The sequence below is a fragment of the Tiliqua scincoides genome, chromosome 4, assembly GCF_035046505.1.
Source record: "Tiliqua scincoides isolate rTilSci1 chromosome 4, rTilSci1.hap2, whole genome shotgun sequence".
In the NCBI taxonomy this organism is placed as follows: Eukaryota; Metazoa; Chordata; class Lepidosauria; order Squamata; family Scincidae; genus Tiliqua; species Tiliqua scincoides.
The window spans coordinates 163,302,987-163,328,458 of record NC_089824.1 but is presented as its reverse complement, the minus strand read 5'-3'; the positions used below and the strand labels follow the sequence as shown (position 1 = coordinate 163,328,458).

General features: G+C 44.5%; 1 protein-coding gene across 1 annotated transcript in view; it reads right to left on the bottom strand.

The window, feature by feature from the left end:
- The window catches only part of PTCH2 (patched 2), a 58,268-nt gene that overhangs the window by 12,829 nt on the left and 19,967 nt on the right, over window positions 1–25,472 (bottom strand). The window contains exons 3-8 of the mRNA XM_066623537.1: window positions 16,252–16,441; window positions 15,761–15,830; window positions 14,253–14,344; window positions 6,454–6,649; window positions 1,968–2,089; window positions 359–506 (exon numbers count right to left, since the gene is read on the bottom strand). Of these exons, the coding sequence (XP_066479634.1) occupies window positions 359–506; window positions 1,968–2,089; window positions 6,454–6,649; window positions 14,253–14,344; window positions 15,761–15,830; window positions 16,252–16,441 (818 nt within the window). The remainder of the gene's footprint in view (window positions 1–358; window positions 507–1,967; window positions 2,090–6,453; window positions 6,650–14,252; window positions 14,345–15,760; window positions 15,831–16,251; window positions 16,442–25,472) is intronic.

Sequence of the window (25,472 nt, the reverse complement as noted above, 5' to 3'; positions counted from 1 at the left end):
AAATGATTTGCCATTCTTCTGCTCTAGAACTCTGGAAACAGTCCTGCATGTAGTTCTATTTCTGCACAAGCAGCAATGAACTAGAAGATGCACAGCCACTAATATTTACTAAGGTCTAGTTGTATACAATCTTATATGATAACCCCTCTCTCATTCTCTAATTTTATTACTCTCTCCATCATACATACTTTTGCCATGGACCCACATGTGCTTTAGTGCATCCCCTCTCTGGTATCCCTCCTTTTCAGCTTTTTGTACATACACTTGTGCTCTCACATATGCACACAGACAACTCACTCGCCTCAAGCAGCCCCTGAAGTCCTCACAGCCTGCTTTGTCACCCCTCTTCCCATCTCACCTCCACAAACTCCCGCTGCCAGGCCTCCAGCACAGCTGCTGCCTTCTCCTCACTCCAGTTGATGTCATGTATCTCATAATCATCCCGGTAGTGCTCAAAGAGCTGCCGTGGGCTCATCAGCAGGAACATGCTCTGTAGGGCTTCAGCTCTATGGAAACAGACATTAGCTCAGGGATGCCTTCTGAATTCCACAGTCAAGGAGGAAAGATTCCTTTAAACTCTGGAACTAAACTCTTAGGGCCCACTGACCTCTTGGAGCTCCATGCAGAAGACAGGAGCCTAGTTTCTAGCCTTCCTTAGGCAAGGAAGCCCATTTGGGACTGCTTCATATCCACTTTTGGGTCTGCTTTTAACTCAAGCATTTCCCCTGCCCAACTAAATGCAGGCAAAGTGAACCATTCTGCTGTGTCAGCCATGTGGCTTATGCACCAAGAACAGTGTGAGAAAAGAAGTCACTCAGCCTGTGACAAAACAGACCTGTCATTTGTGCTTGTGGCAGATGATTTACATGTCTGATTCACAGTGTACAGACTGAAATATGCACAAGACAAAACATCTATAAGTACTTAAAAAGAACCTCCCAAAGGATTCTTCTTAGACGTGCATAGAAACCACTAACATGTACTCCAGTAATGCCAAGGGTTCAAGCACATCTCATTCTTGTGCCTGAACCTTCCAATGTTAGAAGTCAGGACAAGTCAAAGACGAAGACCTGCTTACCCATTTTTTCTCTAGTTATCTGCCTATGATTTAAAAATAAGAGTAAGGATACAGATGCTCAGGAACAACTCTTAACTGTTCCTTGTTCCCAGTTCGATCTTCCATTCCTCAGTTGTTTCTTTGCAACCCTTTGCCTTGTTGATAATGAAAGGCTCCAGAACTGGGAATTCTCTTCTGGCCAGAACAATGTGGTATGAGGAAGCTCAATTGATGCTTCTACCAGGGGCTCTGTTATAGCAGCCTGTGTTTCACCACACTAGAATTATAGCAATCTGTACCATAGATGGGATAGGTCCAGTAGCAGACCCAGTGCAGACCGCAAAATCTGAATGTGAAGCCGATGAACAAACATGTACCATCATAGGCACATCTGAGCTCCTCTTTGGGATCTAGGCCATGGATTGCTGCAAGCAGGTGTCTGTGCAGGGAGACAGTATCAATGTCAGCTGGAAGGGTGGGCAGGTGGCTTCAGGAGGCAAGGGGAATGGCAACCATAGCTTCGGGGATCAACATAAATCCCAAGGCTCAGCAACACTTGCCAGTTGCTCCTAGGTCAGGTCACGGACATGCATCCATTGCTTACAAGAATATGAACCTTAATGGCATCAAGTTACAAGCTGGTTCTGGGGACAGTTCACCACACACACCCCCAATCACAAAAGGAGTGGGAGGGGGGATGAGAGTTCAATCAGCTCCCAATAGTCACTGCTCCCACCCCCAAACAAACACAAGGTTTATGACTTTGTCCATCATCTTTAATTGGTCCAGCCTGCAGGAAAAGAGCCACCTCTCCTGTAGAAAGAATTCCTCAGCTATTTGAGGTTACTCCTGGTCAGAGACCTCTTCTTAGCATGGACACTCAGTCACACACACACACACACTTACTTACCTTTTCAGCTTGCCCTGGGAATCCTTCACTGTGCCACCCAGGATCAGCTCCTCTTGCCAGTGCATGTATTTTCGGGAAAAGCCATGACAGCCACCTGTGAGCTCAGAGGGGATGTCTGGTTCCTGCTAAGTGAATTGTAAGATGGCAGTGTTAGGACATGAAAAAAGATGCTTAGATGCTTATTAAGATGCTTAGATGCTTATTAAGGATTACACTACCAAAAATTTTCCATGGTGCAAGTAACTCTGTGCACTTCTCCAGCCTCCTAGCTCATGCATTGTTACATTTAGTGCTACCATTTAAACAGAACCATTTTGCTTCAGAATGACTGACTACTTGCTATTGACCTCTGGTCACTGATCAATACAAAAATCCCGGCTACAAGGGATGATGTACTTTGACAAAAATCTCAAGTTAACAACCCTAGAGAAATTTTTGTAGAAGAGGCAGTGTGCTCCTATTGGCAGAACATGGAGCTTGTGATACCAAACAGGTTTCAAATCCCTATTTAACTTGCATGAATTCAACTCTCAGCTTCAAGTTTCCATTCATAAGATGAACATAGAACGAAATTTGTCTCAGGGACTGTAAGGTGCTATCACACTCTCCCAACATTTCATCACATCCATATATGACCAAGACCTAGAAACTAATATGAAATAGTTTGCAGGCTTGATTCTGGTTAGGTCATCGTTGCAGAAACCAGGCTTAACCCCCCAGACAGGTGCTGACTCTAAGTCTCCCATAAGTAGATGGCTACCATTCAGTGCTATGGGGAAAATTCAAGTTTTGTAGTTGGGTACGATGTTGTGATGAGAATATAACTTCACTTCCACCCATAACACTGGGTGGCCAAACCCTTGAAGACAGAAATCCCACAAGGCCATTTCAAGCATCTCCCCCCAATACAAAAGCCCCCCCCCCCATGCAAACATGATAATGATGGGTATTCTGCTAGTTAATAATAATGGAGAGAATCTATTTTTCCCTCTGCTCTGTAATGTCATTGGGAACAATGATCTTGCTTCAGCACAGCAACACTGACCCTGGAATAACTAAGATTGAGGAGCAGTCTGCAGAATAACATACTCCTTGGAGCGGCCCAATGCCTCTTTAGTTGCCCAGAATGGAAGAGAGTTGTTTTATATACCACATAGTATTGCCACTGTTCTCATTATGCAACCAAATGCTTGCAAAACACACAGTCTCCATGCAGGGACAGCAAGCAGAGTTAAGCAGATCTGGAGTTTCTAGCTTTTCTGTGACAGCACTCCATAATGGTTCTATTCAGCTCAAGCTATTTCTACAGAATGACGGCTAAAAGTTAGTGCAACTTCTTTGCCCTGCCACAGTCACTGAGCAATCCTTGTACAAAAGTCTAAAACTACACTTAGAAAGATGTAGCCCATAACAATGCAATTCTCCATCAGGAAAAGTACGAAACTCCAAGATCCACTTTCTTAAGGTGCACTTTCCACACTTTCTCAAAAAACACATTCCAAAAGCACAAAGATCACACCTTGAACTATTGTACATATCTACATGCACACCTCTGACAAGTATTTCCATAGTTTCAGCCATAAAGAATTTAATTATGTGTGTACTTATTTAATGTTTATAGCACGCAAACATAATTTAGGTGTCACACAGATGAATTCATGTCAGCCAATGCCTGAGGATATTTTCCTAAGGAAACTGAAAGGCATAGCTAGAAAAATATAAAAATTGCTACCTATAGTAGAGAACTACTTTGATTCTCAAGACTGCATAAGACAAGCAAATATACTGTCTATTTGTCTTTGGTCAGGGAGTTGTATTTTCAGAACCTATTTTGACTGTGAGATTCAATGATTCTGTGTGTGTGTCTGTGTGTGTGTGAACTTGCCTAAAGGCACACACACACACTGGATGTTCCCTTCAATCCTAAAAGCATCTGCTTCCTGCTCCTGTGGTGACAGCCAGAGAAACTGGATAACCATCATGATAACAGTTTGGTTTACAAGCCAGGAAATGTGGAATTATAGCTGCAACCTCATTCTCCCACTCCCTGGGCTTGCCCTTGGTCATATGTGCTCTGTGTGTGCACATACACATGCATGCGCATGCACTGTTCTCTTCCACTCTGTCTCCTGCAGGCACTGAAGCTGCCATCTGTTCTGGGACACATTCCAATTATGACCACCCGCTGGCCAGCTTGCACTCTCTCTGCCTGGATCAGCACCATCAGTCCTGCCTGTGCCTCTCTGGTACAGTGCAAAGCATTCCACATCTCCCCACATCTCCCTATCCTCCTGAACTGCCCTTAGGGGCAAAGCTAAGGACACAGGGGACCCCACAGTTAGTTCTGCCCTTTGAGGCCCAATCCTATTGAGGATTGGGCTGATGCGCAGAGCCCTTTAATGATAGTGGAAGGCACTTCTGTTGTTGCAAAACAGCCACCAACAGCTCGAAGAGCTAGGTAGCCTGTCTCTGGAGCAATTAATAACACATTTTAAACCTCATTTATCAGTGGAATTTGCCAACCTCTAACTTCTTGCTTCTCATCAACATTTATCCTAGGTTAAGTGATTTGCACAGATGGCATGTTCAGCATCCATCCTGCAAAGATCTCATAATTCCTAATGGGTACACTCTGCAATTTTACAATTTTTTTTACAATTAGGCTACTATAGACAGGCTGCACTATTATACAGCTGTCTAACATATCTTTGTACAGCTCTTGGTCTCAGAACTAGATTTTTATGGAAGATGCTCACATTAAGCAAAGATCAAAACAGTGCTTGATATACACACACACACCCCAAGCCAGCCTTTCAGGCATATTCTTTCCAGGGTTACTGGTGCACATGGAAGTTTATGACAGAGAAGAGGCTTTAAAAATTGATAGGACAGGCCTGGATGGCTGTCTGGCATTCAGGCTCCAAAGGAGTTGATGGACCCTGACTGGTCCGCTAAAATGCTGGCTCATCATGCTCCTTTTGATGCCATTTTGGCTCTGGATTTGTATCCAAAAGAGGTAATTAGTGTGTGTTGCAGATGTGAAAGCACCTCTACCACACCTGCAGTAAATAAAGAATAAGTTGTGGAAATCCAGATTTTAAGGCTGCAAAACCTCTTATTTGTTTGAAGGATTTCTACTCTGCCTTTTGGCTAAAGCTCCAGAGGTAGCTAACAACAAAAACTTAATATTCAGCAATTAACATTGATAAAATGGGCAGAAGGAGAACCAGCTATGCTGTCCTGAGAGAAATATGAACAGCTCACAGTAATAAAAGCAGAAAACAGCAAAGATAAAAATCTACTGAAAGCTAAGAATAAAATTGCATTCACCTACTGGCAAGGATCTAAAAAATTTAAGTACGTCCAAGGAGAGTATTCCACAGCCAAATAACATTATTGAAAATGCCCCCTCTTCAGTCACCACCCTCCTCATATCTGAAGGTAAACCTATGCTTGAATTGTACCACTCCAGGGCCAACCTAGATGAGACACTGGGAGACCAATGACTGGACGTCCTGCAGGTTGTTAGGTATGATGCTGGGGGCAAGAGTATTTAATTCTGTCTCCCTATGCCATACCCTTGATCTAAATTCCCTTTGAAGCAACTATTTCCCCCATGTGCTTGTATGCTTTCCCCTATGGAGCAAATAGGAGCTGTAGGAAGGGGGTAAGTGGGATGCAGATAAGGAAAACAGCACAGGAAGGTTATTACCACCTGGAACGAAAATGAAATATCTCCTAATGGACCTCTTAGCATCTCTTGCCCTGATTACAAGTAGGGACTTACATGGGGGAATGCTCCTCCATTCAAAACCACTCCTTATACACAGAAAACAAGATGACAGGCAGAAGGATTCTCTCTTACACACTAGTACAGGTGGAGCTTGTTTATCCACGGAATTTCCATCCACGGATCTGGGTCAACACGATTCCCCTGGACCTGTGCGGAGACAGACTAGGCCCCACCTGAGCCCCCTGAAGGCGACCAGAGCTGTGCCGCACGCAGCCTCCATGAGCCTCAGAGTGGCCTCTGGAAATCCTAGAAGTGCACTTCTGGTTTTCTCTGAAGCAGTGGCCTCCCAACACTTTTGGGGACCTTTCTGTGACCCATGGAGGTTGCACCCAAAAACCAGAAGCGCCCTTCTAGGTTCTCCAGAAGTAATTCTGAGACTAGAACAGGTTTGGATGTGATCAGCGTAAAACTCCAGTTGCATTTGGAGCTTAGGGGACCCCAAAATCCGCATGATTTGATTTCATGCAGAATTCGGTGTCCACAAGCAGTCCAGGCACAGAACCCTCACAGATAATAAGGGTCCACTTGTATTCTATTGTGGGAATCTTTCGTCAAGGGAAAGGATGCTGTCATGTGAGCCCTCAACTGCAATTTGAAGTGGAACAGTGAAGACAGTTTGCCATCCTATATATTACTTGAGACAACTAGGTATCTCATTCATGCATACACAGAAATCTCTTAGCTGAAACTCACCATCCGACTCTGGCTGTTGGGGGCACTTGAAGGACACTCAGGATCAAAGGGATCAAGACAAGGCCGTTCCATATAGGCTTGGCCAACCTCTGCCTTATCCAGCATCTCCTTGAATCCTTCCAATGAGGCAAACTGACCAAGCTCCTCCATCAATTGAATGGGATCCAAGTTGGTCCACTGGATGTCCCGTCGGCCCCTGCAGAGATAAAGAGTGTTGTAAGTTAATGGGGCAAGGAAGTATCCAAATATCGACACTTCTTGATATTTCTTACAGCATAGGCACATAGTGTCCTGGCACTCTACAATGCCACACCAAAGGAGCAAGTTGACATGAAATGCTTGTGGGATGCAGTTGGAGCCTCTCTTTCCACTATTCTCCTAGACCAGTGATTTTCAATCTTTTTCATCTCGCAGCACACTGGCAAGGCACTAAAATGGTCAAGGCACACCATCAGCTTTTTGACAATTGACAAGGCACACTGTTCTGTCAATTGGGGCTCACATCCCCTAATGGTCCTATTGATAAATGACCCTCTCCCAAATTCCTGTGGCACACCTGTGGACAGTGGTTGAAAATGGCTGTCCTAGACTGAGGCAAAGAACTTGACTAGGCTTGTCATTAATTAGTTACATGGTTACAGCTAGAAATTGCTCCAAGTGACCAGCTGGTGAGAGCATCTAATTTGCAGTGCATTCCCACTGTAAATGTTGAAAGTAACATCACCATTATACACCTTTAGCACCATGTTGATTGAGCCCTCAAGCCCCTATCTCATCAATAATCAATCAGTTCTTCACCAGAAGCCTCCTGCTTTGCTTTGTAAAGAGCTCTGCTGCTTGTATCATTTTTGCACCCAGAGTAACTGACTCTGTGGATTGTCTCTGCTCTTTAAGGGTGGTCTTTTATCCCTGGGAGGAGCTCTTATTTCTTTCTATTTGCCTTTTCCACGCTCTAAGGGTGTCACAGGAAAAGGTGAGAAGGAAATTCTAATTTGCTCTGTTTGTATTTGCTGCAAAAGCTGTAGCTGCCTCAGGAGTGTGTGGGGTGTGTGTGTGAATAAACCTGGAAATCACTCTTGGATGCATACAAGGTTGCTTAAGGTTACTCTGTGAGTAACAAAGGCATTTTACTATTGCTCAGAGATTATCGAATACCGCACATATTCACAGGCTGAATCCTAGCAGTAAAAACAAGTTCTACCAAATCCTGGCTCAAATTAAAGGGGTAGGGAAAAAGCAAAGAAAAATGCAAAGCCCTGCCCAGTTGTCTTATATACAGCTGTCAGTTTTAGCACAAAAGAATTATTGCTTGTGTTTGATCAGTCAGAATCTGTGAAAGGGTATCATCAATTAAAAGCTCCTATGTAGCTGTGGCCATGATTTTGCTATATGTTCCTTTATTCTTTGATGTTATATCAAGATAACAGATTTTGAGAATCCCAAACAATTTGTTTTTCTCCTCTTTTTAATTTTGTAATTCCAAAGCAGCTGGGGTTTTTTCAACCTTTATTTTTTTTAAGTCTAGGATTAGCAGGGGTTTTTTTAAAGTTGATTTTAAATTCACATATTATCAGTAGGTTGACTATTGCTGATTTTTTTTTTTTGATTTTTTTTGTAGGCTAGTAACTTTTGTGAACTTATCTCAAGGCTGACCCTGGACAAGCATCTGGGTGACAGCAGGCTGTGGGCATTCAGTCCCAGTTATGATTTTTCTATGGAGTAATAAAGGTTCCAGATATGGAGTACAGAATGTGCCCGTCAAACAGCAAGGTAGGCAGTTCTCTGTTGGATGTATACATATCAGATCTGGACATTTATTAGACTGTGTGGTTCCAATTCATTGCATCTATCCATTTTTATAAACTAATAAGACAGGATAAGCTTGTGGTGTACTTGCTTCTCCCCCTGCATGCAGGGTCCTGGCTGTCCCAGATCTGGCTCTATCAAGATGTTAGCATGCTGGCGTTAATTGCCCTGACTGGCTGCACAAGACTCATTTAGGGGCGGGAGGGGTGTGTGCAGTACTGGGATAGGGCTTCATATCTTTTGTTCACATGCATAACAGGATCAGGCATGCTGCTTTCATTTGGCATCTGGTTTGAACTACTAGCTCCAGGAGACCAGACAGTGCCTCCTCTGGCAGGACCAAGATTATGTGTGGATGCATGTGTGTGTGTGTGTTACACAAGGATGAGGTTATGTGCAGTTGGTTGCATTATGGTATATTCCAGAAGTAAGAGAAGCTTTTAGTAAATATTGGAACAGAAGAAAGTATTTCTCATGCATACCACATTGTCCAGTGTATTTCTATGTATGTTTATATTTTTATATAAGCATGCAGATCATAAACTCATTTTTGGATAGACATTTTGATGGGAGAAAAGGCATTTTATTCCAACTCCAACTAAAAGGGTAGCCTTGGCATAATGCAACTTCTTTAATGGGTAAATATGGAATGACCTGTCCCAAGTCCCTCATAAACAACATATCCCCAGATGAGTTGTACTACAAAAGGGAAGTCATATCTCCCATAAATTCAGCATTTATTAGATTTATACTCTGCCTTTTTCCCCAAAGGGCACCCAAGGCAGCTTATGAATCATTAGGGCCCTAGACCTTCCATAGTAAGTCTTCTCCCACTCTCCAAACCATTCCAAGCTCTGCTAGTCTCTATCCTGAGGCAGCAAGTTCCATAGCCTGCTAATTCATCTTTTGCTCTTACTCCAGTTTCAGTTACAATGTTCCTTCACTCATACCGTGAGAAAACGTCAGTAACCTGTCCACATAGGAGTAAGGGGGAAAGGAGGGGAAACCACCAAGACAGAAGACTTTGGGGCAACTGAGTTGTGGGGAGTCATGGGGACTCACAAACTGCAACTGTTGCTTCATCTGGTTCTACTCCCAACCACCACAAAAACTGCCTCTAAACTGGGGGTGGGGAATAGAGCAGGAGGCAGCCACTGCATAGGACACGTCTTTCGCAAGGGAGTGTTGGAACTGACCATAGTGAGAGAGATTCTAGTTCCTAGGTCAAACCCTAAGCTCATTTGATCTGGAGTGAGTGGATTACATGATCAACATGAAAGGAAGAACTGTTTTTGACAATATGCAGAAAATGGATAGTACTGACGAGAGAGACAATAAGAACCATTTTAAATGCTAGAGGGAGTGAGAGGTTAGTAGAAACTTCCACACAAGTCAGGTCTTTATCCTGGGATAAAGAGCCTTGCTCAGGGACTAATATTAGCTGCAACTCCAGGACTGAGTGATTTAAATAAAAGTTAAGCAAAAAAAAAAAAGACCTTCTCTGGGTTCAAGAATCTGATAATAGTTGATCATATCAGCATATTTTCCAAGGAAGAATCCTTCTCTTGGTCAGAGAGAGGTCAACTGTTTAAAGCAATTGCTTAGCTTGGCTAAAACAGCTCCTGTTGACAAATGTGAATGCTTTCGTACTTCACACAGCGCAAACTGCCCATGAGTACACTCAGCAGCATTAAGTAGCCAATGTTATCGATAAGCCAACCTTTGTGTCTCACTCTCAGAAACTAAGACGGCACCTACAATCCAGACAAAAACTTCCATTTTATTTCAGATCCGATTATATCCAACCATTTCTTATGTGCACTGTCTTCCATGCAGCTACTTCCCAGGAGCCTGAGAAGAAGATACTGTTAAGTTATGTCTGACTCTTTGTGACCCCATGGACCACAGCACACCAGGCCCCCCTGTCTACCACTAACTTCCAGAGTGTGCCCAAATTCATGTTCATTGCCGCTGTGACACTATCTAACCATATCATCCTCTGCCATCCCCTTCTCCTTTTGCCTTCAATTTTTCCCAGCATCAGGGTCTCCCAATGAACAGTCAGGGTTGATTTCCTGTAGGATTGACTGATTTGATCTCCTTGCAGTCCAGGGGACTCTCAAAAGTCTTTTCCAACACCATAATTCAAAAGTGTCTATTCTTCAGCACTCAGCCTTCCTTATGGTCCAGCTCTTACAGCCAGACATTACTCAGGCTGAAATCCTAACCAACTTCCCAGAACTGGCATAGTGGTGCCAATGGGACGTGTGCTGCATCCTGCAGTTGGGTGGCACTTATGGAGGCCTCCTCAAAGTAAGGGAATGTTTGTTCTCTTATCTTGAAGTTTAATTGCCCTTATGTTGGTGCTGGAAAGTGGGTTAGGATTGCGCCCTAACTTTACTAACCAAACATTTCTAATCACACATACATGTACTAACCATACATTTCTTTCTTTACTGCTGTTATACCTTTAGATAATCTGCTAAAGCACTGAGGAACAATATTCCTCCTATCCCAGACTACCATTGGTGCTCTCATTCATTCTTGTCTCTACCATACTATGGAGCAATACTCGTGCCTTACTGACCACAGCAAGCAGGATGAAGTGCTGAATGAATGGAAGTAAAAACACAGCAGCTATAGTCTCATTCAGTGCCTTGGAGTATTATAGGCAAAGATACCACGTCCAGGTGACCTGTCAATCTTACTTCCCAACAAAGGGTAATTCTTATGTCTTAATTCTAGCAGATGGGATAGAGACAGTTCTACAAACGCAGGTTAGGAGCATCCAACCGTTAAGCTTCTGTGCCTGTAATAACAGTGTGGCAGGGAAAAGATTGGCAAGTATTATTCCCTCCTCTCTTTATTTCAACCTTATACTGGGAGAATTTGCTCCAGACCAACTTCTAGCCATGCAACTATCAAAGACACAGAAGCTTACTTTGTGTCAGAAGGTGCTAACCTCATGTGGGTTGACTTATCTAGTCCTGCTAAATGGTGGCCTGCAGAACCGGAAGCTCTTTTGCTCTCTTTCTGTCCATTTAGAACCAGGATCTGAGGTTTCACAGACTTACGCTCAAAAGCTGTCAACCCCCTGCAAGCTGATGGGCAAATTTTCCCTCCTAGAGCCTGCTGGGTGCTCTTTCTAGCATGTAGTGAGTCTGATACACCCCTCCTTGCCCCCAAGTTTATTTTATTAACCTAATAAGTTAATTTAAGCCTGAGATGGTAAGAAAAAATTATTAGGGTGGTGAAGGGAGTTGTGACATTTTATCTTTCAACAGGAATCATGAAACTGCTTGTTCTTTTCTTTTCCCTTTTTTTTTTAAAGGAAAAAGCAAAACTTGCAGATGAGGAAAGCAAGAAAGTACAGGCAAGGAAAGTCTTGTCATGCTCAGGGCAGAATCACTCTCCAATCATTCATGAAACCCCAGGTCCCAAGAAAGTTCCTTCTTGCCTGATTCCCACATTCCAAACAGCCCAGCTCCTGCTCCCAAAGAGAACTTCTTTTATCTGCTGTTTCTTGCTTCACTGAGCCAAGCCGGGGCCCTTTTGTTTTTCCATAGATTGCTGCCCTTTGTTCTCCCAAGTTTTCGCTCCCTTTGCGTTAAAAGGAGGGAGGGGGAGAGAGAGAGACCCTCAGCTGAACTGAGGCGGAAGCTGGACCTGGGGAAAAGGCTCCCCATTTCAGCCATTCACGAGCAAACTTTGGAATCTGTGTGTGAAATTTTTGGGGGGAGTGGGTTGGGAGAGGACAGGAGAGACATTATAAATAAACACAGAACCCAAGAGACTGCAGGCAAAAGGAAAGAGATCGGACATCATGAAGCTCAGTGTGTTTCATGGAAAGGTCTGGAAAGAGCAAGAAAACGCTGACTTCTTTTGCCAGTTGCCCTGCTTATACAAGAACATGAGTTGTTATGCAAAGTGTATCCTTAAGTCTCACACCTCCTACTTTAAAAAAAAAAAGAAAATTTAAGAAGATAATTATAGTGTAGCCTCCCCAGCCCCAGTCTCAAATCTGCAATTTTTTTTTTAATTCAACACAAACTACCCATGGATCATGCAATATAAACTCAAATGGGATGAAAACAGATCTCTGCCCTCAAAACCCATTCCTTGGATGTGAGTGCTTGATGAGGTCAAGGGGAAACACTGCACCCCGTTTTCTCCTCCTCCCGCACTGTCCCCTTTCTCTCAGCGGCAAGCTGAATAAAGCTACTATTCCATTTGTTGGGCAACTTCAAGCTTTCAAAGTATCATTAGCATGAGAATACATGGTGTTGCCGTTTGCTGACAAAGCATAAGTCTCCAGGGCCCCTTATGGACAAACACACTTGTAAACAGAAAGAATGCCCGCTATTGTTCCTAGCCTTCCCCCCCACCCAGTGCCTCCAGAGGGGCTGGTCCCCACATCTTTACCCTCTCTCCCCCTCCATCCCCATTTTGTACACCTTAATAGAAACATAATTACAAGGCAGCAGGAGCAACAAAACAAAGCAATTGGTCCCAAAGTAGAAACTTTGGGGAGGGGGCAGACCAGGAGAGAAAGCATTTTTTCCTCCAATTTGGAAGCACGGCAGGGAGAAAATGCTGGGGCTATGGACCACTTCCCAAATTCTGTGGGGCAGGCTGGAGGATGTGATACCACCATGCCACCCACTGCTAGCTGCAACCCACTCCCAAGTGTGGCCTTGCACAGTGAGGGGACTGGAAGCATCATCCCCCTTGGCCATGCTCTGGTGGGACAAAAGGGAAGGAAAGTAGCAGTACGTCAAGGCAGTACTGACATCTACTGTTTTCCAGCAATGCCACAGAAGCTACATCAACAGCTTTAGTGTAGATGCCACTGAAAAGCATCAGCTCTGATATGGCTGGAGCCCCTGGCCCAGGATCTCCCACAAATGACCTTAAGGTGATTCCTATGTATTAGTTTCCCTGTACTTGCAACAATACTGAACACACTCTGGAAGGCAAGCGAATATCTTGGAGTCACTGCAAAGAGAAAGTTAACCTTACCAAGAGGTGTCCAAAAAGCCAGGGAAGGAAACCAGAAATATCCCACAAGATTCTACCAGCACTTGTATAGGAAACCCATGAAGTTATAGATATTTTGCAACCCTTCTCTCATAGAAGCGCAGAGGCCCACATCCAACATCATCCGCTATGCTTAGTAACACAGCCTACCTAGGTCAACCCAGTTTGCCTTTAAGGGCACACAGGTTAAACCATCTGGGATTTGGGTTGGTCATAAAACATGCAGTAAGATATTCACCTGTGGTTAGATAAGGTCACTTAGGGCGCAATCCTAACCTCTTATGTCAGTGCTTTCCAGCACTGGCATAGCAGTGCCAATGGGACGTGTGCTGCATCCTGCAGTTGGGTGTCACTCACGGAGGCCTCCTCAAAGGAAGGGAATGTTTGTTCCCTTACCTCAGAGCTGCATTGTCCTTATGTCAGTGCTGGAAAGCACTGACATAAGGGGTTAGGACTGTGCGCTTACTTTATTTCCTTCACAAATATTCCTAAAATGATTGGTTTGTTAAAAGGACTATTGTGATTATGCCTATGAAGTACTTTGAGCATTTAGGAAAAGTCTTACATATAATTAATAATGCAATTATTGTTGATATTTATTTATGTAACATTTATTACATCACATGTGGTGGAAGAGCCTGAAAAGAGTTGCATTAGCTGAAGAGGCCTAAGAGAAAAGGTATAAAAATAACAGGGGTGAGGAGGCAATAGTACTGTATTTTTATCAGTTCACTGAGCCAAAAATAATCTATGGGAACCAGGCCAGAGGCAGGTAATCAAGTCAGGTATCTCCAACAAAGCCTTACAAGGTCAGCTCAGAAAGGAGCTCACAGTTCCATTAGCTGATAAATGCAAACTGTGTGTTACATATTTAAACCAATGCAGACTCCTTTCAGTGCAGGTGCAGCTCAAATCATAATGGAGCAGAAAGGTATACCAGAAAAGCAGGTACTCACGGGAGATAAGCAGAACCCCCTTGCAGCTTGGCACCATCCCAGAAGCAGTCCAGTGGGGTCACAATGACACAGGGAAAGAGCTTCTCAATCATCTACATAGGATAGTAGTGAACCAGTTATGACACAACATAGAAACAGTTATGGAGAATAACCAAAAGCACACCTCCCAAGCCTCTTTATCAATGGGCAGCAAAATTCAATCCCCCCTCCAAGCCGGCACAAGTCCTTTATGCTGGATCCGGCAGTCACAACCGTGTCGTAAAGTATATTTGTGCCAACTCAAGAGGAGGCAAGGTCAATCCATGGATATGTGCCTGGCTGTGCTGGAGCTGTGCCATGCTGGGGTAAATTTGTGCCTTTGGCGTACTGCCGCCACAGGAGTTTGGGGAGGGTGCTCCAGGGGCATTCAGGGGCAGCGGGTGGGTGGGTGGCAGGCGAGTTGGTAGGCAAACTGGGTCTAGATGGGGGTGGGTCAAGGATCCAGCACTTGGGCCGGATCCTAATCCCACTCCTGAACAGCTTGGCATTACATGGGCTGCTCGAATCTGTGACACCAATTTAAGTGGCACAGATCCGAGTAGTCCCATAGAGCTGCCTAGGGAGTTGCTCAGAGTGATGATTCCCTTACTCCAAGCTGTGCTGCAGCCTGCACCAAACCTGCACTAGATACAGTGCAGGCCAGCTGGCCTGCTTGTTCCAGTGCAGGTTAGGATTGCGCCTCTTCAGGATTAAGTCTCTTTCCTGTCCTGTCCAAGTCCATTCCTAATTTTCCTGCATATTTGGCTACCTTCTCTATTGGCCCTACTGTTAGAATCACTCCATGAAACACACCTCCATTCTCTTTTTCTCTCTCAGTCTTTTGGAATTCAGTGCCTCATTCAGAATACAATCCCACAATCCTAACAATGTCTCATTTCTTGAGAGTCTGGAAGTTACATCTTGGCCAAATGGGCTACAGTGGCCCATCCCAAGTCAGAGTGAGGGTACTAGCTCAGTTAAGTGTGACAGTAGATGGTTGCACAGAGAGATTTTTCAAAAAGGTCAGAAATCTCTCACCATCCAGGCCAAGGAGAGTGTTAAATGCTTATCATCAAAGGTCAGGCACAGCTGAGGTTCAAATGGGCTTCCCTCTTCCTACTCCCCCAGGACATGACTGGAAGGGAGATAAAGCTTCACAATTAGCTCTTATCTCAAAAACACAGGAGTAGTTATCATTAGTGAGGGCTCTAGCTTAAAGGAAAATGTCCAGTCTGTGCAAAAATGCCCAGGTCTCTGAACCCAGAAGGATGCTCTTTTGTGACAGCATCCTTTTTTGAAGATTCCACCCTATCTCCATAGCAACTTGAATATCCTCTCCAGGTCCCACCCCCTTTTCTAGCCAATCAGCATCTTTCCAGGGAATTGCTTGTGCTATCTAACAAATAACTTTCCAGCTGATCCACCTGATTCCCACTGGTACCAGAGTGCACCCCTGTTTCCATAGTTGTGAGCGGTCTTTGGCAACTCACCCGTGCAATCATCCCATTCTCAATTATTGGGACCCCGGACTTGTAGCATATTTTATTGAGATCCCAAGACCTAAAGAAAAGAAGAGGCAATTTACATTAGGCAATCAGAGGAATCTCCAAAATGAGATTTATACGAGGATGAGTGTAAGTGACAAGTGTTAGCTAAAACATCTATACTATGATAGAAGAACCTCTATGCAGAGGGGCAACACACTTCTGAATGCCACGCACTAGGGACAATTAATAACAAGCTTCATACCCCACATGAGCACCCAAAGGCACTTGGTTGACCACTGTTAGAGACAGAATGCTGGACTAGGTTGACTTATGGTGCAATCCTAACCACACTTTTCTGAGAGTAAGCCCCATTGAACAAAATAGGATATACTTCTGAGTAGACCTGGTTAGGATTGTGCCCTTAGTCTGATCCAGCAATGCAATTATTATATCCTTGTCAGGAGTGCAGTTCAGATCCTCTGTGCCTGACTCACTTTCCATAGAGTAAAACTTGCACTTTGCTAGCAGCAAGAGCAGCTTCCAGGTGCATTCCCAAGGCCTCGGAGGTCAGGATGTTTTCTCCTTCCTGTTTGGGAGTTTGTATCAGCATCTGGGATGTGTAGAGAGACTCTTCTCCTAGCTTCTCCTTTGTGTACCGGAGCTCCTGGCTGACACGGCTTCCTTCTGGAAAGACAAAAACAGACAGGACAATTCATACACCTCTCATTTATCTGTTTTCTTGGATGGCTGACTCAGGTCATCACCATAAGAGACTAGAATGCGTTCAAAGGATCACTCATAAAGATTAGCCATCCTTCAACACAAATCATCTTTTTCTTCACACTATCAAGGCAGCCAAATTATGCATTTCCCCCACTTTTTCAAGAAGATTAGAACAGAGCACTCCTATGCACTTCTACTCAGAAGTAAATCCCATTGTGTTCAATGGGTCTCACTTCCAGGAAAGGGTTGTATGATTGCTGCCTAAGCCTGGATTGGTGATGCTAATGTGTGTTAAATGTCTAACATTATGGGAGGGGGGCTTCTTTAGCATTCCAACCACCTGTTAGGTTGCTTCTATCTCACCCTTCTGTATATAGAAACTCTCTTCAGAGGTGTGGGGAATGGGGGAAGCAAATTGTAAAATGGAGGAGGAAGCAGTTTGCAATGTGGCACTTTTAGTGGGAAAAAAAATTAGAAGGGGTTAAGAAGCCCCTCCTCCACCTACCTGCAGTTTTCCACTGAAAGTTCTGTGGCTGTATTTAAAAAAAAGAAAGCCTTGGGAGGGAGAGAGGGAAACTACACATAATTGATTACCACCTACATTTGGAGTTCAGAGAGAAGCTGCAGCCAGCACAAAGTGCTGTGGCTCACTTCCTGACAAGGGTGAATTATCTGACAAGCAGCGTCATGGTGCCCCAAAGGGAGGGCCACAGTAATTAGTGGCATGGGTGGGGGGAGGTTTGAGATGTGCTGGTGCCACTGCTTCCACAATCCAACCCTTTCCTGCCCCAACCTGCCCTGATCCCCAACCGTCCACTGGTAGAACTTTGGTGCTGCACAGATTGGTGGACAGGATGCCATGCTGGTAGGTCCCTGTTATATACCTGGTGGTACACCAGTGCAACAGGTCCATAGAATTGGGCCATAAATGTATATTAAAAATAATGTGCTGTTGTAACCAGAGTTTTACAATGTACACGTTTAGAAAGCTCTTTCCATATTGAATCAGTCTGCCAAGGAACTGCTGTATGTCTGCCATAGAGCCCTATATGCAGCAGAGGGTTCTGGGATAGGTTATAGGGGACACAGCCAATTCACTTGGAGAAATGCCCAGTGTCTTAGGTCTCACTGTCACCCTAAACAAACTGAGAGTACACCACACAAAAACACAATACTCCTCTGTGGCTAAGTATTGCAAGGGAAGAGAGGGACAGTTGGGCAGGCAAGTTGACTTTCATGGATCTTGTCTGCCATTACTACATTTGTCTTACTGAGGATCACCTGATAAGCTTAGGGCGCAATCCTAACCTCTTATGTCAGTGCTTTCCAGCACTGGCATAGCAGTGCCAATGGGACATGTGCTGCAACCTGCAGTTGGGTGTCACTCACGGAGGCCTCCTCAAAGTAAGGGAATGTTTGTTCCCTTACCTCAGAGTTGCATTGCTCTTATGTCAGTGCTGGAAAGCACTGACATAAGGGGTTAGAATTGCACCCATAGTGACCCCAAGGCTGAACATTAATTTAAACCAAGTTTCTCTCCAAGTCCAAATTTCTATCTTGTGGAACATTGGGGAAAAAATCTAATTGCTAAAGTACTCCTGGGATCTCAGCAAATTTGGGCCCTTGATCTGGTTATAATGAGAGGACACTGCATTGTTAGGTCAGAATTTAAGCAACAGCAAGGCTAAATGCAATGCTCTTTGAACATCTCCTGTTTTACGAGAGAAAGCTTCCCCTTCTTTTTCAGAGCAGATTTTTGAGCATAGCTGTACTACATAGATTTCAATCAATGGGCACTCTCTCTTAGCACAGAACCCTGAGAACAGTTGTTCTGTGGAGGAGACAGAGATCACTTAAAAAGAATTCTTAACATCTTCACCAAACTATCATTCCTAACAGCAGCAAGAGGAGCAGAAAGTCATGACAGGTATAGGATGCAATCCTAATCCCTTATGGTCAGTGCTTTCCAGCACTAGCATAGCTGTGCCAAAGGGACATGTTCTGCATCCTGCAGTTGGATGTCACTCATGGAGCCCTCCTCAAAGTAAGGGAATGTTTGTTCACTTACCTCAGAGCTGCATTGCCCTTATGTCAGTGCTGGAAAGCACTGACATAAGGGGTCAGGATTGCACCCATAGTGGTATAAAACTAATATAAATTTGCACAGTAGATATTTCTTTATTGTAGCAGCTGTTGCTTGTTTCACTACTGGGTAGTTACAGGCTGCTGTAAGTACTGCTATTCAGTCAAGACCCTATCAGTGAACTACTAGGAGGAAAGAACCAAGAAAAAAGAAGACACAAAAGTACTATCTGGTCTATTCTTCATTTTAACTTAGGGAGGTTAATCTTTTTTTTTTCCTCCTCCACTGGATGACTACTATTACAGAATATTTCTATCACCATTACTATACAGTAGGACAGTGGTTCTCAAACTTTTAACACCAGGACCCACTTTTTAGAATAAGAATCTGTCAGTACCCACTGGAAGTGATGTCATGACCAGAGGTGACATCATCAAGCAGGAAAATTTGTAACAATCCTAGGCCGCAATTCTACTCACACTTACCCAGGAGTAAGCCCCATTGACTAACTTTGTTAAAAGCATATACAGAGTTGTCTGTTCAAAGTACAGATCAGTAAAATTTCCCCAGGTACAGCCACATACCATGGTAGCATCAAGTCTAATATAATAAAAATTAAATATTGAAACGAATGGGGACCTATCTGAAATAGGCTTGTGACCCACCTAGTGGGTGCTGACCCACAGTTTGAGAAACACTGCAGTATGAGATTTCAACCAGACATGGCTGGAGCCTCGTGCATGCAAATCATATATGGCCTGTCACTGAGCTACTGCTCCTCCCTAGGCTATCTATGTTGCACATTTAAAAAAACTGTTTTATACGTTTTTCTTTCTTTCCTTCCATAGGGAGTATGTTACCATATCTTCTGCACTTGCAACATCAAAAGCTCTTTAGTTTATCTTAGCTTGAAACTTAGGAACCACAAATTAGGGTGTAAAAAAAAATCTTAATAATTCTGTTCCTTATTTATATTCTCTCCATTTTTCCATATTATTTAACAGGAATTACATTTCTCAGTAGTAAAGATAGCTTACAATCTATATGTAGAATAGCTTACATTTTCACTAAGACCTCACTTTTAAAATCACTGTACATTTGACCTGTTCTGGTTTCTGTTATTTTGTGACATTTTTGTCAGTATAGCTTCTAGTTCTATTTCTAATATTTTGTGGCTGCTGAAAAAAGATTCAGAAAAAGAGAAAAAAACGCTGATTGACAGGCATGCTTTTTTTGTTTCCATCCCACTCTCTCCAAAGAAACAGCTGGGATGCCAGCGAGGGAGGAGGCCATGCCAAGAAACATAGGGAGGGGACAGACACTGTGCATCCGAAATGGAAGAGTTGGGAAGGGAGCATCAGAGGCAGAATCCAAACCATTCCAGGCTGTTTGGGAGGCAAGGCACCAGAAGTCATGCTGAGCTGTGCCGATCTTGACTAGGCCACCCAGGAGAGAAACCACATGAACAACCAGAATGTTGAGGAAGGGTGGGGAACACAATCCGTCCAAACTTTGAAGCCACAGGCAAGGAGGGATCCCAAAAATTAGAGAAGACCTTCATCAAATGGACTCGCAGCATAAAGCCTCATTAACTAGTGCCAGGAGACATCTCTTTGCCACATGATGGCCAGTGCAAATGCATGCACATACACAGAGAGAGTTTAACATCCCTGCATGCACATGTACACCCCAACTGTGCAAGTGGAAACACTTGTGACTCTCTTGCCTGCCACCCTTGAGCTGAATTGGAAATGGCCTCAAAGCCGTGTCCTCTCAGCAACCTTGCTCCTGTCATGGCCTCGCCTGAGTGATAGTGGGGAGTGGACACTGCAGGCATTTTTTTTAAAATTTATTAACAAAAGTTGGAGCAGAAATGATAGTACATCTGCAAGTGTTGTGAAGAAGGGGAGAGAGAAATATTCCTTGTAATTAGGGTTAATTTGGAACAGGACAATTTGAAGCTTCAAAGGGGAATGAGGAAGCCTCAAATTCCAACACCCTAATTAACCAGGGAGCAACATGAAAAGACAAGGCAAAACGAGAGGGGCTGCCAAGTATGCTTTACATGGGGTGCTCACTTGTCTGATGGGGGGATGGGGGGATAAAGGAGGTACCACTGCTCTGTGTGCCACAGCCCCCTCCCCTCAGCTGCCCTTGCTCTCCCCACCCCTCCCCAGCACTGAGAGAGCAGTATTGTTTGATTCAAAGCTGGGGGAAGGGATTCTGGGATCCAGCAAAGTAGCAACAGTAAGCATGTTAATGAGGAGCCCTATGCAAATTCTTTTTTACTCCAATTAACAAAGGGAGCCCTCTCCTTTTTCATGCAAAAGGTCCCTCTCCCTTCTGATCAAACCCTCAATTGTACTGCTGCTTTGGCTTTGAGTATTAGATTGGATTATCCCTCATTTCACCCCACATGTATTGCACACATACATATCCAGAGATACCATGCCCTGCTCCCACAGGCTCTCCAAGAGTGCTCAAATATCCCTATATGGGTCGGGGTGTAAACACAAAGCCATGCCGCTGCAAGTGGGGTCATATGCTGCCTGAGCCCCCCAAGTTGTGGTCAAGTCCAGGTCACAAGCTCCTTCCCACCAGTGGTCACTTGCACTATATGGGAGCCTGCAATACCCTATTCTGCAAACAAAGCCAAGCATCTTCCCCTTTGGCCCAGCAGATACCTCACAGCATGCCCCCACTCTCAACTTTCTCTGCCTCCTCCATTGTCCCTCCATCTCCCCACAGGAGAACTGGGCACCAACAATTGGACATCAGAATTGGGTGGGAGCCAAAGGGAAAGATGCCTAGTAACTCAGAGCTGTCTGATCGCAGAACATCCCCACAGCACGTCCAGCAGGACGTGTGCGGGAGGGGGGGGGAGCTGAGAACTAATAGCCAATTTGCTTTTGCAAAATCAGCTTGAGTGCAAGAACTTGCCTTGAAGTACCCCTGCCAACAGGGCGCTGGGATGGGGGCTGCACCGTGAAGTTGCTCTGTGGTCACCTGCCTTTCCTGTCTTTGCTTCTTTAGGAAACCTTTCCAGGCCACACCCTGGAATTCATGGAGGCAGTGTTACATGGCCATTCACTGAAGCATCCTAACCGACTGAGGATACTGCTTCAGCTGGGCTCTAGGGTTGCACTGTCAGCAGCCTTTCCGGCAAGCTATGCAAGATATCTTGCCTCTCAGCCCAGCTGAGAAATGGACAGTTGTGAAACTGAGGGGAGATCAATTACCTGGTGTTGACAAAAGCAATGCCTCAGCCCTGGGTTGCACATGCTGACACCTTCTCTCTCCTGTCTCTCCCCCTGGGTTCAGCAAAGCCGCTTCCCAAGCAGTGGAACAGGCCTTCAGAATTATCCCCATAATTACAGGCTCTTGGATAAATTGCAGGGCTGGGCACCTCCTCCCTCCCAGCTGGGCCACCCAAATGGGGCCCCCTGCTCTGTTTCCACACCAGCTGGGAGGCCCAAGACAGCCTCAATTAAAAGGGGTAGGGTAAAGCTCTTCCATTAATGGCCCACCTGGCTTGGGAAACTGCTTGGACAGTATATGAGTGTGTCCGTCCCCCAAACCCTTCTTCTGCATTAAAATCTTCTTCTGCATTAAATTTAATCTTTTAAAATAGATTAAAATCATTTTCTCTATGCCACAAAGAAATAATCTATTATTAAAGCTTTATACTTATTATTATGGATATTTATGGCAGGATCCGAGGATCCAGGTGAAGTCAGGATAAAACAGACACCAAAAAAGCCAGAGCTAATTTTTGGCCTCAAAGAACTGAGCACTTAACATAGCAGGAGATGAAATTCAGACCCAGAGAAGGGAAGCGGCTAGAGTTTCTACAACTCCACAGCTGGGGAGAAAGAAGAACAGGACCCCTGTTGGAAAACACTGGATCCTGGATAGAATAAAAGGTAGTGCTGGGGTGGCAATACAGCAGCAGACAAAAAGCTCCTAAGAGAATCCCTTCTTAGATCCTTCTCAGACAATAACAAGCTTAACATGTATTTGTAGTGCCATACTTGTACTAAAAGCCTAGATCCAGCATCAGAAGCACCATCTCCTGTCTCCAAGAAATAGATGGTGTCTCAAAGTAGCCTTGACAATGTGGGAATAACCTTGTTGCACGAGAATTTCATCTACTCCTTAATAAAAAATAAGTGAAAATTTCTCTGTATCTCTGCACAGGAGAGGAGTGGAGATGACTTAGGGCCCAATCCTATCCAACTTTCCAGCTCCATTGCAGCTGCAATGCAGCCCCAAGGTATGGAAACAAATGTTCCCATACCATGAGGAGGCCTCTGTGATTACTTCTCCACTGCAGGATGCAGAGCAGGTCCCATTGGCTTGGCTGCCCTGGCCCTGGAAAATTGGGCACTAACAGAATACAACCAAAACTGCTTCCATGCTGGAGCACAACAGCAAGGGAGCACTCAAATTCTGATCTTGAATGCAATAATCAAGAACTAGTATAAATGGAGGGAGGGGTGCTCTGTTGGTCAAGGCAAGCACTTTCCAACAAGTGAGTGTGACTCCCCCACAGGACTAACAGCAAACTGTGCACTAGCAGAGGAAGAAAATCATTTTTGCAGTTAGCGTTGCAGTTCGTGTGTTGGAAAAATGTTTTATCTCCAAAACAGAAGCACTTCCTTCAGAAAAAGAGCCTGCTTTCTCTCTACAGCATGGGTGTCCAAAGTTTTTGGCAGGAGGGCCACATCATCTCTCTCATACTGTGTCGGGGGGGGGGGCCAGGGAAAAAAGAATTAATTTACATTTAAAATTTGAATAAATTTGCATTTATTTATTTATTTATTGAATAAATTTGCATTTATTTGCTGCTACTGCATCACAGATATGAAACAACAAGCAGTGGATGGAGCCCTCATCTCACAGCTCACGCAAGAGGTCAAACAGTCACCCTCATGCTGAGAGCAGTTGTGTCGGGCCAGTGTGGGCTCCAACAAATCTCTGGAGGGCCAGAGGCTCATTGGAGACTAGGGGCTCCCTGAGGGCCGCATTGAGAAGCCTTGAGGGCTGCAAGTGGCCCCAAGGCTGGGGTTTGGGCACCCCTGCTCTACAGCATACAGATAATAGTGAGTGAGTGCACCCAAAAACAAACAAGCAAAAACAAAACAAAGCAAAAAACCCCCACAAAAAGTCATCAGAAAATAGTTCTCCACATGACCTAGGGCTTCTTTATTTGGCCTGTGAGTGTAGCGCATTCTGGGACAGAAAATTCACCAAAGTGAAAGGTATATAGGAGTTGAAATTTGTACTCCTGAGCAGTAGACAGGGGGCCCAATCCTATCCAACTTTCCAGCACTGGTGCAGCTGCAATGCAGCCTTGAGGTAAGGGAACAGATATTTCCATAACTTGAGGAGGCCTCTGTGACTGCCCCACCACCACAGGATGCAGCGCATGCCCCATTGGAGCGACTGCACCAGCACTTGAAAATTGGATAGAATTGGGCCCAGGGTGTCTTGCACTACACATTCAGTTAAAAGTGTTTCATTGTTTTGGGCAGGAGGTCTGGTCTAGAGGGTAGAGCCTCCGTCTGCCTGAAGATAACATCCACAAGGTCGCCAGTTCGAGGCCACCGGCACCGTGCGACCTTGAAGCAGCTGACAAGCTGAAGCTGAGCTATTCCATCTGCTCAGAGCGTGGGAGGATGGAGGCCAGAATGTGAAGCCAGATCGGAATGAAATCACCTGAATGTAGTGGTTCTTGAAAGAAAGAACCTTCTTTCAATTGTAAAAATCCCTATTTAATAAGGGATTTAAATAAAGCCTGCCTATGTAAACCACCTTGAATAAAGTCTTGAATAAAGACCAAGAAAGGTGGTATATAAATACCTATTATTATTATTATTATTATTATTATTATTATTATTATTATTATTATTATTATTATTTTGGGGCTGAGGAAATTACAGCTGGGCAAGTGCTAGAGATTTTTGTTCAGATGGACAGAGAATTCACAAAGAGTTGATGTAGCTTCCTGGTGTATCTTGCATGGTGCTTCTAGGAGAACACTCACTGGGGCACACAACACTGGGCAATGCATGCTGCTGCCATCCTGGATTTAACCAGGTAGTACAACTGCCTTCACCCCTGACAGTAATAACAGCAAGCCCTGGGTCCAACACAAACAAGAGCACTCGGTACAGGATTTTATTATACCAGGTCCAGAAGAGACCTATAGTCATGGACCCTCTGGGGTGCAGTAACTGGAAAGCACTAAGAACCCACTGTATAATTCATCAGCCAGATATGCAGACCCTCCTCCATATATAGCACCAGATCCCACATCCTATGTGATCAGCTTGTTCAGGCACTGTTACCATAAACAATGAAACATGGCATTCTCTCTTGAAATCCATCCAATAGGAGATATCCAGAATCAGTAAAGGGAAAGAGGTACACAACTGAAAAACCTGCCAAAGAATCACCTAGCCAACCTGAGTGTGAGAAAGAGTTGGCATCTTACAAACCTGCCTCAGGAAGATTGCTAGTGCAGTCAGGGACTGTCTCAATGTTTTCCACAAATTTCAGACTTCCCCATTAGTGCTACATTCAAAGAACCACAATTCAGCAGCAGTTCTGCTATATACTACCAAACAGAATGGGAATTGCCTTCCTGTATTGGGTAATAGACAGGGGAGGTATCAGAGGTTGACCCAGTAAGGCACTGGCTGAGGGCTCACACTTGTCAGGGGGCCCACAAGACAGACCAACTCCAGAACCATCAATGCTGTTGGGCATCAAAGGTCACGCGAGGGGGTGCCCAGTGCAAGACTTTACCCCAGGACTCTCAACAACCTGACACTGGTAATAGCCACTCTGTAGTGGACAGTTGTAGTTTAAAAAAAAAAAAATTGTGACCAAATATGGGAGATGTAT